Source organism: Chironomus tepperi, unplaced genomic scaffold (assembly GCF_022539635.2).
Source record: "Chironomus tepperi strain 1889 unplaced genomic scaffold, CSIRO-AGI_Ctep_v1 contig_85, whole genome shotgun sequence".
In the NCBI taxonomy this organism is placed as follows: Eukaryota; Metazoa; Arthropoda; class Insecta; order Diptera; family Chironomidae; genus Chironomus; species Chironomus tepperi.
In genome coordinates, this window is record NW_027226207.1 from 1,171,501 (window position 1) to 1,187,043 (window position 15,543).

At 30.9% G+C, this 15,543-nt stretch overlaps 1 protein-coding gene across 2 annotated transcripts; it reads right to left on the reverse strand.

Annotated features, from left to right (window-relative positions):
• Positions 1 to 1,164: 1,164 nt before the first annotated feature.
• Positions 1,165 to 15,305, reverse strand: LOC139086041 (oxidative stress-induced growth inhibitor 2-like). 2 transcript variants are annotated; one of them, XM_070634323.1, is made up of 7 exons: positions 15,134 to 15,305; positions 13,616 to 14,191; positions 6,302 to 6,507; positions 5,996 to 6,079; positions 5,452 to 5,933; positions 4,658 to 4,964; positions 1,165 to 4,054 (listed from the first exon to the last, which is right to left on the reverse strand). In XM_070634323.1, exons 2-7 carry the CDS (start codon positions 13,692 to 13,694, stop codon positions 3,275 to 3,277), a joined length of 1,938 nt encoding a protein of 645 aa, XP_070490424.1. In that variant the 5' UTR covers positions 13,695 to 14,191; positions 15,134 to 15,305; the 3' UTR covers positions 1,165 to 3,274. The 2 variants fall into 2 exon arrangements, with proteins under 2 accessions (XP_070490424.1, XP_070490425.1); XM_070634324.1 differs by lacking the exon at positions 15,134 to 15,305 and adding an exon at positions 14,254 to 14,385 and having other exon boundaries at positions 13,616 to 14,163.
• Positions 15,306 to 15,543: the final 238 nt, after the last annotated feature.

The following is a 15,543-nucleotide window of genomic DNA, read 5'->3' on the forward strand; positions in this document are numbered from 1 at the left end:
ATTAAATTTCAACTTTTACGCTTTCATGCATCTACTTGAGCCGCGTCTTACAACCTTATAAAATTTACGATCTGCAAAATGTGAGAATCGTTCGAATATGGAATGTTAAGGTAAATCTTATAGGCATGGTATGGTGTGAGAGACACGTTGAATTCTTTAATTTGAATGAAAAATTTTTGGTGCTTTAAATATTTAACTTTGCTATTTCAATGACATTCGAGGAATTAATTTTGGAAAAAGCATGAAAGCGGTCATTTAAATGTCGGGGAATGTAATGCTTTGTTGGTGATGGGATGAATGAGAAGCACGGTAAATACACAATTTAATTGAATAATAATTATAAATACAACATGGAGGGATATTTTCAATATTTTTGTGATTCTAATGGATGCATGAGTATTGAAAGCTATTTATTTTGAGCTTATGTTCCTTATTATTGATTGTAGGCTGTATTTATGAATTTGAGGCTTCATTATTTTTCAGGAAATTGACAAAAAGAAATGAGACATGATTCATCCTACGCATTTTGAACATTTCATAAGCTTCTATTGATGAATTTTAAATCCATTTGTTCAATTAAAAGTAATTTTGTGTAATTAGACAAGTCAATTCTGAAATTCACTGCTTTAGACTTTGTAGCTTGAAGGTCTCTTGCGCAACGTTGTTCCAATCTGACGGTCAAACAGATGTACATGAAGTTTCTAGATTCTCACATAGATATTCATTAAAACACTGTAATACAAATTTAATAGACACTAGCTATGCCTTTAGGGGTCAACTGACCTTTTCTCTCCTCACTTGCTTACACCATTGTTATCAAGGAGATACTAGAAAAATTAAGGATATCTCGACCATAATATATTTTCTTAAATGAGATGTTTATGCTCCCCTCTTATAACGAAAAAAAGGTAATCCAACAGTCAAGACTTATTACTTGATGTCATAATACGATAATGGCATACTCATGATCTTTAATCAAAGGAAATTTAAATTTACTTTTTGCAACTTTTCCCTTCTACTCGTTGGGCTGAAAAAAAAATACTTGAATGCGAGAAATGCTTGACATTCGAAAAGCACACTCAACAGCCAATCATTGAAACACTTTGACTTCTTTTTTTGCTTTTCTTTTCTTCTTCAAAAAATCTTTTTTTCAAATCAATTTTTTATTTGCAAACAAAAACTTTTTTCATTTCTTTCAGGAATTTTCTTTTTTTTTCGATACAAATTCTTTACTTGTTCATTTTTTTTTCATCTCAAATATGTAAATAACGTGTGTTTTGGAATGATTAGGTTTAAGGTAGAATATTAGTATTTTGATCATCGATTGTAACATCACAAAATTAGATTTTTTTTACTTCTCATAATATATGTCGATTTCATTTTTAAGGCAATGTGAAAAATCAGTTAATAAAAATATTATTTAGCGCATTTTCCCAAAGGTTTTTGGGTGTCTGTCTATAATTCCAAGCTTATCTACCAATAAAAATAACGACTTCTTCATAAAGTTTCAAAAATTTCTTACCTAACCTTTTTTTTTTTTTATCAAAATTTTAACCATTGAAGTTCAAACATTTTCAAAATTTATTAACTGTTGAAGTTTAAAAATTTCTAACCGTTATTTTTCAAATTTTCATAAACCGTTGAAGTTCAAACATTTCTAAACACTATATTTTCAAATTTCATTCGTCTGTTAAATTTCAAAAAGTTCATCTACTGTTAATCTTTCAAAAAGTTCAATTTGCTTAGCTAAAATTCCACTTTTCCAGATTTTGTGCAGGGAAAATGCGCTGACGTCGGCCAAGTGTGACCACAATATACATTATTTCTATGAACGGTATATGAACGGTTATCGCAGATTATCGTGTTTTTTGATTCATTTTAAAAGACAATTACAACGGATATTAAATAAAGACTCTCTCGTCACGTTGTTAACAAAAATAAAGAGAAAATTATTAAAGAGTCATATGATTGATGACTAAAAGCGCATTTTTGCTCAACAAATTTGTGATGATACTCACCACGATACTACTGAGGATAATATTAAAATTAATTTAGCTGCTAACTATCATCATGAATACTTAATGATAACATTATGGTAATTTGATGTTTAAAGTTAATAGATTCATTCAGGGTATAATTTTCCCCGTCTTCAATTTTTTTACTAGACGAGAAAAATCTAGTGCTTTAAAGTTTAATTTTTCTTAGTCATGACAGAATCTTCCCTAATTTGAATTTTCGGCAAGAAGTTATTGGATATTTTAATGTGATTTTTTTATATGGAAATGTTTATAGAGCTCATGGGCAGGAAATCTTTTGAGAAATTACTTAAGCCTAGAATATCAAATTGAGTCTTATACAGCAGGGGCGTGTTAAGGGACACAGCTTGATGTCCATACCCCTGCTTCCTAAAAATTTAAAATTATTTGAATCAGAAGTATATCCAGCTTCTGTTTTAAAATTAATTTGATCTGCCCATACCAGTCTAATATTGAAGATTAATTCCAATTTTAGATATTAAAGTATCAAGTCAACTTCAAACTCAGAATATCCATTTAAATTGAAGCAATCCTCAATATCCTCTGAGATAAAAATAATTTAAATATGAAATTCGAATTTTAAACAATCTTAAGATTACCAAACAAATATTAGCTTAGTCATTAAGTTCAATTCAGCACATTGAATTTCCAAAATTCCTCAATTATTGAGGAAAACAAAATAAAAGTTCTTAAATATGTAAATGATAAAGTATTCCATATTCCTTATAGGACGTCCTTATAGGATGACGTCATGTCCAACATTTTCATTTAAAAAGTATCAAACAGGTTTAACGTCATCAATAATCGACCCATTTATAAATATTTAATTCTTATAAATCTTTTAAAAAAATACTCAATTACAGCTTTGGTAGTCGCAGCAGTCACGAAAAGTTCCACAAGCCAAATTCTTATTTCAAAATCGATTCCTTAACATTAATAAAAAACCAACAATTTTTAATGTCTAGAAGCTTCTATTAATTAGTTTAGTTTCTCATAGAAAAATTTTGTTAAGTCTTAATTTTCTCAATTTTTTTTTGATAAAAGAGTTTTTTACTAGTTATTAATTTAGTCCTAATTATAGACGCAAGCGTCTTTTCAAAAAAGAGAATACAAAAAATTTCGGCAAAAATGCGCTTCCAAAAAAAAAAATGTTTTACATGAAAAAATAGAACAGATTTACACAGTCTATAAGTTGGTAACAATTTCCTTTACGTGTTTTATGGTAATTTCATGTGTGTTCACTTAGCTAACGTCGTTCGTTCGTTGAAGATAAATGACGATATTGATAACGCCCCGCCAGCAATGAATCGCACGAAATTATCTCCAACCAATGGTCCCATTGCAAAAATACCATCAGGAACGTTGAGTAACTCGTTTGAGAATTTGTTTACAGCAATTGGATTATTTTTACAATCGACTGATTTTTTTGGATCCTCACCAATTCCATGACCGGAATCATCTACTTTACATTGTTGCTTGTGATCAACAATTGTTGCTAGATAATCACATTCGCAATATTTCTGCTGTGGACAATTTTTCTGAACTGAATTATTATTATCTTCAATAAAACTATTAAGCAGATTTCGATTTCTATTTCCAAAACAAATGTTTAAATGACGACATTTTTCGCAAAATATTTTCAATCGTCTTAAACTTCTTACAGCAAAATTATCATTATTAATTTCAGTATTAACATTTGTCATTCTATTGTTATCTAATTTATTATTAATAATGTTATGGCTATTGTTATCGTTAAAATTACTATCTTTTTTAGGTAAATTACTGATCAATGATAAATTCGGACGAGAGCCAATAAGTATGGCACAATATGAGACCTCAAATGTGAGCTCCTCATTATTACTTTTTTGTACAATCACATAGTGACATCCATTTACTGTTTTTATTTCCTTCAATGTGCTCTCAGGTATTGCTTGATACAGATCATATTTCTCTCTTGGATTTCTCATCATACGATAAACCAAATTGTATTCAGGAAAATAAGCCTCTGGCAATCCCATCTGAAATATACATATAAAATAGAGAAATGAGTATCAGTCGAGAATATGGTAAAAAAATGGAGATGATAAATTGATTTCAAATGTGAGTGATGTCATAACAAGATGTCAACATAAATGTAAAAAAAAGAAGTCCTATCTTATTATTATTCTTTTCATTTCATCATCAAAATTGATATGAAAACATTTGTTCTTACTCCTGTGTAGCTTATTATTATCGTTGTCAATATGTAAGTATGATTATTCACACGGAATGAGTAACGAAAGGGATGGAGGGGAGGATTGAGTATTTCTTACATTTTTGACATGTCACATAATTTTCATTCATAGGAATGTAAGACAAGATGTGGGAACTTTTTATAATTTATTCAAGACTGTATGTATCAAGTCATCCTTATGTTGTGGATACATGTATTAAAATTCATCAATAATAAGCAGCTCAAAGTCAAACCGACAATTAAATTTACATCAATATCAAATGATACGTAAACCACAAATCCACAAATGATATGGGTCTACATATAAATCAATAAGCATCCATATTTTTGAGCATGACTATCAAAATTCATCAAAACATTTAAAAAGGAATCAAATGAAAATACTTACAAAACCAGCAGCCATGCCACGATAAATATGAATAACTTTGAGTCCCGCATTCCTACACGCAACTATAGCATCAGCTGCGGAAAGTCCTGCCCCGACTATTAATATTGGCTTAACATTTGATATCTTTACAGCATTCAATTTCTCATTCTCGATAGCACTTTCCAGTAATGGTAGTTCATATTTCAGCCATGACACTGACTTACTCTCGCCCTTTACACCCAATCTATTTGGAATATCACTTCCACCATTTGCCATCACGACTTTGTTACATGCTATCGAAAACGGTTTCTTGTTCGCTCTATCATATCTGTAAGAGAAATATATAGGAAATTGGTAAAATATTAATCAGTCAGGCTTCAAGTGTATTATTACTTAATTGGTTACTAATTAGTGTATATTTTTATTCTGAACTGAACTGAGTATTGAACTTTAAGAGGGGAAAGACCATCGAAAAAATTTCACGTTGATTCTCCCCTAATTCTCCACCTCAAAAACTTTTTCTCAATTTAAATGCATTAATCTCATGAATTTTAATGACTTTTCTTTCGTTTTCTCATCCTCAAAATGGCAAGAATCAATTACAAAAAAAGTCCCAATCCTCAAAAGCTTTTGTCTCTCGAGGAAATTATAACAATCAAATTCATCAGTGCATAATGAATAAAAGATGACAATTGCACTGAATTAAGTGCACTCAAAATAAAATGAATGTCAAGTTGCGACAAATTTTCATTTCATTATTTTTATAATTCAAAATTAAAAATGCACAAAAAAAAAAAAAAAACTTTGTTAATTACCCATGCACAACCCAACGAGCGTCGTTTGTTGAAAATTTGCACTTTTCATTCTCTTTAATTTGTCGAATGCTCACAACAACTGTGTCATTCCTGAAAAATTTATCTAATTTCATAAGATGAACGTAGTCGGCGTAATATTCTGCTACATGATGTACAAGTGCTCTAGTTTTAACTTCATCGCTTATTGTACTTTCATGTATGCAATGTTTTTTACGATTTTTTGCTGCTGCTGTCGTCAAATTGCTTAAATTATGCGAACTTGAATTAAGATGTGCATTTTCATTCGCTTTTTCATCTCTGTTACAATTATTTTGATTGCATTGGCACGAGTCAGCGTCGTCAACGTTGCGCATTGCTAGCCAGTCGTCAAAATTTAAATTGGGCAAGGACATCCACGTTGAAAGACTTAATGTACGTAGATTTGGGTCCATACGATGCCATGAACCACCAGCCTTTCCTTTTCCCAACACCACATGATCAATCTAGAAGTAAAGTTTGAGATGTGAATCTATTCATGTTTTTTTATATCCACAATTTATCTTACTTCTTTATCTTTATGATGTTTAAATTTGAGCATACAGGGTAATTTCATTCCAAAATCAGCACCAGGATGTTGCAAGTTATCAAACTGCAAATATTTGAAGAGATGATATAGAATTTGATTAGATAAGTTTCATATGCAGATATTGCGGAATCAAAACATTGCGAGATTACATATGCAATCATCATTATTCACATGAAGCTTATCCCTTAAATAAATCAAGTTAAGCTGTCTCGAATCCACAAAATTTTGGTCATTTTCGTTGATTAATTAAGCATGCTGTGCATCAAGAAATCAATAAAGCCTTACCAAAAGTGAAACAGGATTTGTTGTTCGGCCTTCAAGACCTTGAGCAAGTCCATGCAAATCATGTTCAATCAAGCTCTTATTCTGGTCGGCAAAATGTAATCTTGCACGAAGTAACTCATCGGGATGCTGTGAGATTTCTTCTGACTTCCAATAAGGCCAATTGCCAGCCAAGAAATATGAAAGCGTAATTCCACTTGGTCCATTTCCTATTTTTTAATGAACGTAAATAAAAAAGTTTGTTTTTATGATTTTTTGTATTACTTTAAGGTTGAGTTGTGATGTTTATGGATATTAGTGGTTCATCGTTTTCGTATCTACAAATGGTCACGTATGGCGCTTTAATTGTACTCGAACATTTAATAAAGTTCGAGTACATATCGTAAAACTGTTAATTAAGTTATTGCTAATTATAGTAATCAGAAATTGGAGACAATACTCGTATTGACACGAAACAAGTGGCGTGGTTCAATGTTCTATAATAAACGAATCGTGTATAATGTGTGATTGTAGCATCGAGTATGATATTTTATCATGTTATCTTCTTGTTTATACCAAATGTAGAACAGATTGAAATTGTGTCTGTTTTATATAAGAGACTTGATTTGCAGCTATGACACATTAAGAAGCTTTTGTTCTGGAATATTTTTGACATATTTTACAGAATGTATGATTAGTATGGTAACTATGGGGAATGTATAGTAGGGCAATAATGTGATGTATTTATAGAGGAAGCGCATTGCGTGATAAATCAATTAGACTCATTATGTCAAATTCTTCAGATAATTATCAAAGTGTTAATCAGAAATGCAGATAATTTGTAGTTCCGGTTTGTTTTATCTCATTTTAGTATCAGAATGATGCATTTCAATTGCACTTTTGTTTGTAACTTCATATGGGCCGTTAGGTTGTTGTCCCTTCTTCAAACAAAGCTCGACCAGTCTCATCATGGAGACCTTATAGTTAGCAACTAGAAACTATGTCAAGTTGTCCACTCAGGATAGCATAAAATCTGATATCTATGTAGCCTCCCTGACCCAATCTCCATGATTTACAACCCTGTTTCCAATCAGTAAGAATTCTTTCTTCACAAATCATAAGTTAATTGTTATTTCTGTTTATCCATTAACTCGATTGTTTGAACAATATTCTTATTTATTTTAGAGTTATACGATGCTCAATTGAGATTATTTATGGCAAGTTTTAAGCACAGAAGGAAGCAAAATATTTTGTTTACAGCAATAAAAAAAAATTCAGTTATTGTGAAATAAATACGAAACCAAAGAAATTTACTTTAAATATCCAATATCCTCTTTTAGGGGTTGTACATGAGTGACGTCCATGGATTGAGGTTCAGAAGTTACAATAGAAGGGTTGTATGATCTTGAAAGAATTTTGCAGACTCTTAATTTTACTCATTTTAGCCCTTAAGTAGTCATAATTGAATGACTTGTCTTTTAAGTATCTTATGTCTGGCGACAGACAGTTCTTGCAAAACTGAACAATCCTCTAAGTATTGCCAACCAAATTATTTATGATTTTATTTCAATTGCAAATAAAAATCTCAAAACTTTTATTTTCAGTTGTTTACGTCGATATAGTTATGTGTGCCATAAACTTGATAAAGCTTAGTCACGTTCATTACACGATTTCAATTAACATTTAGATATCAGAGTATTGATAAGCACGCAGATAAGCTTTTTGAATTAATCACTGTTGTTTATTACATACTGAAAATATACTCGAAATTTTCCAACAACATACTCCGTACCTTATTGTATCCCCTATATGAAGTATGCGGTAAAAATAAATGAGAGCATTTTCTTGTTTTGTTTATGTTGTAAGCTGTTTATGGATGAAAACAGAGCCAAAATAAAAATTTTGTTCTTCCTTCTTCTCTTTGAGGTCAAATGAGCTGAGAATAATTTGTAAATTTGTTCACACATCAATAAGCATATAAATGTATACATTTTATAGCCTAACTCTATTATTTAGCTTCCTTCCTCGAACTCGACTAAAAGATTTTTCTTCCCCAATTATTGATTTAAACTTTTCATATGTCAAATTATAGACTGAATAATATGAAAAACACGTGCCTAAACTTTGCGTCAACGTTATCATCATCATGTACGATTTTTTTGGAAATTTTCCATTAGCACATATATCACTTGACTAACACAAAGTGACTTTATCATTTTTTCTCTCGTAATAATTGAGACTACATATTCCTGTCAACATAAATCTTAATTTTAATCAATTTTTCTCTCTTATTACTAATTGTGCTTCTTGTGCTATTCAAAATTCCTTTCATTTTAAAATCTCATTTTGGACATACATTCAAGTACTTTGTTTCTGATTTTGTAAACTAAACAGTTTATCTTCCTTGCCTTTTTTGGCTTCTCGAAGCATCCACAGTGAAATTTTTGTATTTTTTTCTTCTTGCGCTGGACAACGTGCTAGCAATCATGAATCATAATAAAATTATCACAAAAATTTTGAGTCGTTTATTGCTTGTCATCTCGAAGGTCTTAAGATGCGCTCTGAGAGAATTATTTAAATTCTATCTCATGTAAATACAAAAACAGGTTAGAACACGTGCTGTGGATTGGGAGATAATATAATTAATTTAGAATTTCTTGGAAAATCAGGGATTGTTCATTTATGATGTCTATATGTTTTGTAAGGATATTATGTCCTAGTCTATACAGGACAATTTCAAGGATATTTGATTTAGACTCTCTAATTGCCTTGAAAAGTCCAAGCAAATCGAAGTCCTTCGTCCGAAAAGGGTTGAAGTGTGGTCAGGGGTTTTGAGGAGTCAACCCTTAATTTTGAGACAAAGGTCACACTCCAATTCCCCAAATTTTTTGGTTCCATACGCAAAAAATTACCAAGCTCACCCTTCCCTCCTGAGTGGAGACCCAATAATCCATACATACACCCCTTTTCGTGATTTAAGTGCTTAAATGTCATCAATTCAATTTACAGACCGAATATTAGTCAAGCCAGTTAAACTTCCAGAACAAAAAAAATTCTTCCATTTTCTATACATACTGCATGCCGAACGCTCCTAACGAACATGTCTGAATGGCTCCAAACAGTAAATCAATTTAAATCCAGACTAATCTCTTGCAAAAATTTGATTACTTGCACAGGAGGCGGTTAAATGAACCTTGATGTCCTCCTATATTTTTTCTTTCTGTTTACATGATTTATGGAGGTTATAAATACATACAATTTCTATAATGAGTCTGATTAACTGTTATCGCCTATTATGAACTTATTACAGATGTTTGCCAATGTTTGCATCTAATAAGCTTCTCAAATATCAAGAAAATTTGCATTTTGCATTTCATCTGCGGCTCGTTTAGCCAATATATATAATTATTATTGGATCTATAATTCGCTCGTGAATAATTTGGGTGTAAATGTGCTTCATTAAGCGATGACTCCTTAAATCGTATAGGTAGTTTGGGTAAGCGATGAAAGGATGCGAGTAATAACAATTTATGAGCTATAAAAAGCATTATTGGCGAGAAATAATCATCACAATTGAGCAAGGATCAGATTTTGAAAAGCCTCAGGCACAATAAAGCATTTTTATTGCCCCATAATCCCCTTTCGCAATACAACTATTTAAATTGATTTATTATCTCTCGGCCATAGTACAGATGCACTTGATATTTTGTTTTGACATTAATCTCGACTGTTTAACTAATTTTTATCAAGTTGTGGCAATAACACGAGTCAGGGATGTATGTAGGTTTATTCTCTGATAAGATTCTTTCAATATTTTAAATCAATCTGGATACACCGCTGTGACATGAGACGTAAATAGCAGTAAATATCGAAACTTATATTCTCTCCAACAGTGAGTCGGTTCTTTTCTAGTTCAAGTGTTAAATTGTACTTGACAAACAGTAAAGTCATAATTATTACACAAATTGAAGGAAATGTCGATCATTAATATGGAACCTCAGTGTATTATAAATCATTTGTAATCACAATCTCAAGGAGTAATTAGGCAATGTATTAATGTTGTAAACATATCGTGGCTTATCGTATTGTACCTTAATGTTACAAAACATTCCATTCTGTAACTATGACTAGAACTAATCGACAATAATTCATGAGGAAATAAAAAATGAAAAAATTAAGTCATGCGTTGCTTTACATTTTATTCTTTTTTATCTAAATAGCCTTCAACCGACCTATCGAATGGCAAACAGAGCACACAATGACTCGGCATCTTATTCAATTAAATAATAATTTTCTTTTTGTTCTGTATGACAAATTGAACGGCGATCAATTTTTTTTTTTTGGAAAGCATAATGAACTATAATAACTGAATAATTGAACAAGTTCACAAGCTAATGTAAATGCCATGGCTTTGTTGGTGATAGCCGGCAAGTGAAGGTTGTATTTTGACGTTTTTCTAGATCTGTCGGTTGATAGGTTCCGCAAAACCAGGCAAAAATTGCATCATAAGTGAGCTACATTACGTCCCTGACAAGCTTTGACCCCTAGTATACGCCCACTGATAACAAGTCACGATTACAATCAATAACAAATAAACACTTTTTTTAGCTATCATTCGCGAAAATTCCACGATAAGGAGAATAATAAGAGGTGCTTACACATATCTTCATCCATATTTGGTGAGAAATGATTAAGCAAATAAAAAGTGAACTATAAATTCAACCATATGAAGTCACGAGTCATGATATCAATGAAGCTTGTGGAGTTCTAATTATACTTCAAATAATTAACGTCATCACTGCTGTATTTGCCCACTTTTTAAGTATTTAAGTGTCATCAATATTGATTCGAGGAACTCGAAACTAGTTGCAAGCACAAATGACTAATCAATGACTTGGGAATTTTTATTTTATCTCGAGGTTGCAGCAATTCGTATGAATAATTGTTCATACATTTATTTATCATTAATTCTGTGGGACAAAGCCAGGCAGTTTTGCGGGAATTCTGTTATCAATAAAACAAATCAGTTGCGAGTTATTCAAATGAAACTTGATCGCAAAATTATGAAATTCCTTTAAAAGTCAGCATTCATTAGACTTATTCTCTTGATTATTCAAATACCGCCGTCATGACTAAAAACTAGTCGTACGACAATCGTGCTGTTCAAGCAATAATTTCCTTACTAGTCAACGCCCTTGACATTGCCGGTAAAATATTCTCTATGTAAATTGTCTGTTCGAACATCGATAAATTACCATAAGAAAAGTTGGAATTAACATAAGGTTATAATACCGGGCCGATCTTTGATACTGTTCTATATATAGCATGAAAGCATTACGAAATTTAATTATTGATAAGCGCGGCAAATTACTATAGATTACACATCAGGTTAATTAAAGTATAAATAACACAACTTTATTTTTAAAACAGAGGCTTTTAAGTACAACTTACAGTTTAGAAGCATCCTCTCTGAGATAATATTAAGGTTCTCAAGTTTCTCAAGCATTTAAAGAATGCGAGCTTATAGCTCTCAATCGATAAGTTCTTCATATTCATTTGAGAATCTTTTGGAGTATTAAATTAAGAGTTAGAATCAAAATGACTCGGCAACAATTTTTAAAGAAACCTGTTAGTTCATTGACTAAAATCTTCGAAGAAATGATCAGAATTAATTTAAAATTTTTGAATATCATGATTTATTATCATTAATTTTTATGACTTTATTATGACTTTTGCGGTCATCTGCAGATTAGTTTAATTTTATCTATAGGAAAATTCGGGAATTGGAATAGAGAATCATGTTCAGACAAGATTCTGGATGTATAACTGATTCCAAAGTCAGTTCAAAAATTGATTGGACTATGGACTGTCATCCAATTGTTTAATACCGTTTAATACGACTGTGTAGGGCTGTGTAGATGATAAAAAACACGAGCAAGACCAAAGAACACTTGTTGGTAAGCTGTCGATTAAGACAGTATTGCACTTGATAATGGAAATTGGCAGACTCATGCCATCTGTGGATCTTAATTGATCTGTACGGCTAGCTTTATAAAGTCCAATTGTTAATATAACCATGATTCTTCTCCCTTGGTACCAATTCTGATTATACCTGGACATTCCCAAACAATTTATTGGGCTCTAAATATGGGCAACTCCAGCATGTTATTGAAATTTCATTTAAACCCATAAATTTTATCGGGTTTTACCTCAAATTACCGGTACGTAAATAATTCCCAATAAGCATGAGTACAATGCTCATATTTCAAACCTTAATCGTATATTGCGCATTAAATGCTTCGTTGCATTTACACTGTCATGATTTATTTTCGATGTTTTCTGAAACCTTAATATGAGAATTAATTTCGTAATTCCAAAAATGTTCAAGATGTGATGATCCAAAACGTAACTATTGCGATTAGACTTTATCAACCCGGAAAATGAAATGACTTAGTTACTCAATTTCTCATATCGCGAAATTTCTATATCTCATTTTTAACCTACCTTAAGTTATAATTGGTTGACAACAATTCTATTCTTGATAACTAGAGCAATTTAGGGATTCAATACTTATGGGACATAAAAGATTTAATGATTATACAGAAGCAAGCCAGGATGGCACGCCGCACCAAAATATGCAGAAAATTCCAGATTACTTTCACATCATGTGCTTTCTAAGTGAGCATCTTATGAACGTTTATCACTAAAAGTCATTGGTTACGATCCTACCCCCCTCAAGACATCCCATGAATTCACAAAAGAAATAAATTCGCTTTATCATTCTTCGTGGAATTTACTTCTGATAAGGCTAAGTACTTCTTTATCCCCCAAAGCTTTTATGTGTCATGACATTATCAACATTGACACAACAATAAAACCTTTGGTAAACCACAATTTATTTATATATCGTCAAGCTGCCTACAACTCCAATTTTTATTTAAGTCGCAAAAATTGATTAACCCGTGTATGTATGCACTACTTCTTTTTTTGATTGACTTCTTTACACAAAAAATTATTCAACGATCATCATGAATCAAATATCAACCACTTGTTCTGTCTATACCTCATAAATATTAATAATAACGTTTAAACATGTATGAGCACTTGTCAGCATTTAATATAATTTGTTTGCAAGATGTTTGATTTTAATTTTTAATACTAGGAAATTTCAATCGTTTGCTGCTTGCTGTTCCTCATTTGCAAGATATATGGAGATTGTTTCATAGGAGAAAAAAATATGTAAATTCAGTTGTAGCAGCGCGCCAAATAGTCTTTACGTCAGAACCGTGAGAATGAGTCAGTATGTAGAGCATATTTAATATATAAATTGTATCTTACCTATGATGACAACTTCTTTATAGCTTAGATCCTTTATCGTTTGATCATTTTCAGTTGAATTTAAATTAAAATTTTTCATAATAATTAATTATACTATACGTGCATATACAATTGTCAAATGAAATCTTGGCGAGTATCTAATTGTCTTTCAAGCAGAAACAAAAAAAATATATGCACAAATAATATAGTTTCGCAACTTTGTCAAGATCTCAAAATCTGAAGATTAATTCTCTTTTTTTTCTATTTGTTTTATTTTTAAAAATCAATGCACTTTTTCTTTCTTATTTTCTATATGACACGATAAATATAGACATGCACTAGGTAAAAATCGTTACTTGATACTCGGAAATATTTTTATTTAGTCACATTACTTAATTTTCGTATGATTTTTTTTACGTTCACCGAAATTAATTTTTTTTCTTTTCTTTTTTTTTAAACTTAACCGGTCGACTTGTAAATCGCTACTGAGAGCATAAATGAGTATTTCTAGCTTTTAATAATGCACTTAACTGTGGAGAGTTCTTATATGATGTCACGCTCAGTCGTCGCTATTTTAAATTAAATTCATAAGTGAAGCTAAAATTAATGAACGAGGAAGGAGAAAAAAATACGAAATTAATAAATGTTTCAATGCTTACTTATTGCGCACTTTTGTATTTGCGTTAATTGGTTGGTTTTTTGACAGTCTGACTGGATTGTTAATGAATTTTATGCTCTAATTCAATTAAAATTGATTAATTTTTGAAGTTCCAGCAAATTCTTATTTTTGTTTACATTTAGTCAAGACACAAACCAATCATTCAGTAATACAATGTTCATTTCATTTGAGTTTTTTCAAAGCCATGCTTTAATTTTCATTTTTTGAATTTCTCAAATCCAGTACAAAAGAGAAATTTATTTTATTGATCTCATAACAAAGAAGAAATGAAATCATAAAAACATTAAATCACTGATTGACAACACAAAAATGCGCTTTCATTCATAAAATAAATTAATTTAGACACAATCAAATTATTTTCTCAATCGATAATGTTGCACAATGTTTCAATGTTTTTCCTTCTCTTCTCTCTCAATGTTGAATGTTTTACGTCGAGATGATAGGGAATTGTATCTTAGTTTTGTGTGACGTGAGTAAGATAACATGAATCAAATAGTTATGTACGAATAAAAAAAAACTTGTTCTGAATGTCTCTGAACTCTAGAACACAACTTGACTACGTCAAGATCAAAGTACTTATTTAATGGATTAAAATTGCTTTAATGTTTTGTTTGACCATGACTACTTAAAACTATGCGAATGGCCAATACATTAATGAATCGGCATTGAATTGGTGATTATTTCGCACGTTACGCAATTAACGATTTCATATCTCTTAAAATCCAAATATATTTTTGTCACATTCCTTAACATTTTCATCTTTAGATAAATGACTCATTCACGTTTAAAGCACGAGAGAAGAAGAAAGAAAAAAAAGTATTTTTTGTGCCACTTTTTATGAGATGAAAATCATGAAATACCTCAAAAAATTTAATAATTTTAGATTAACTGATAATGTTGAGCACTTCAATGAAACAAATTGAGTTCAAATTAATGTAATCTTAAGTACAATAGCCTCTTTTTCGGCAATCACATAAAGCGGACGCGATTTATGAATTATTTTTTGCCGACCGAGAAGTCTCTCTTTGTGAAATAAGAAATACCCACTTTTGATCGGTGACTGCTGCTTATGCCCAATTTATGCTGTTCTGGATTATTCGCACTTTTTTGCCAATTTTTATCCATTTTTTAATTTAATTTAAAGTTTTGGTAAATATTTGAGTCCTGTATAGGTATTCTTATTAGAAAACATTTCTAATTACTCTAACTAAACTCTAATTATACAAGATAACTGTCACGTCCGGAATATAAATTTGAAATTTTTTGACCG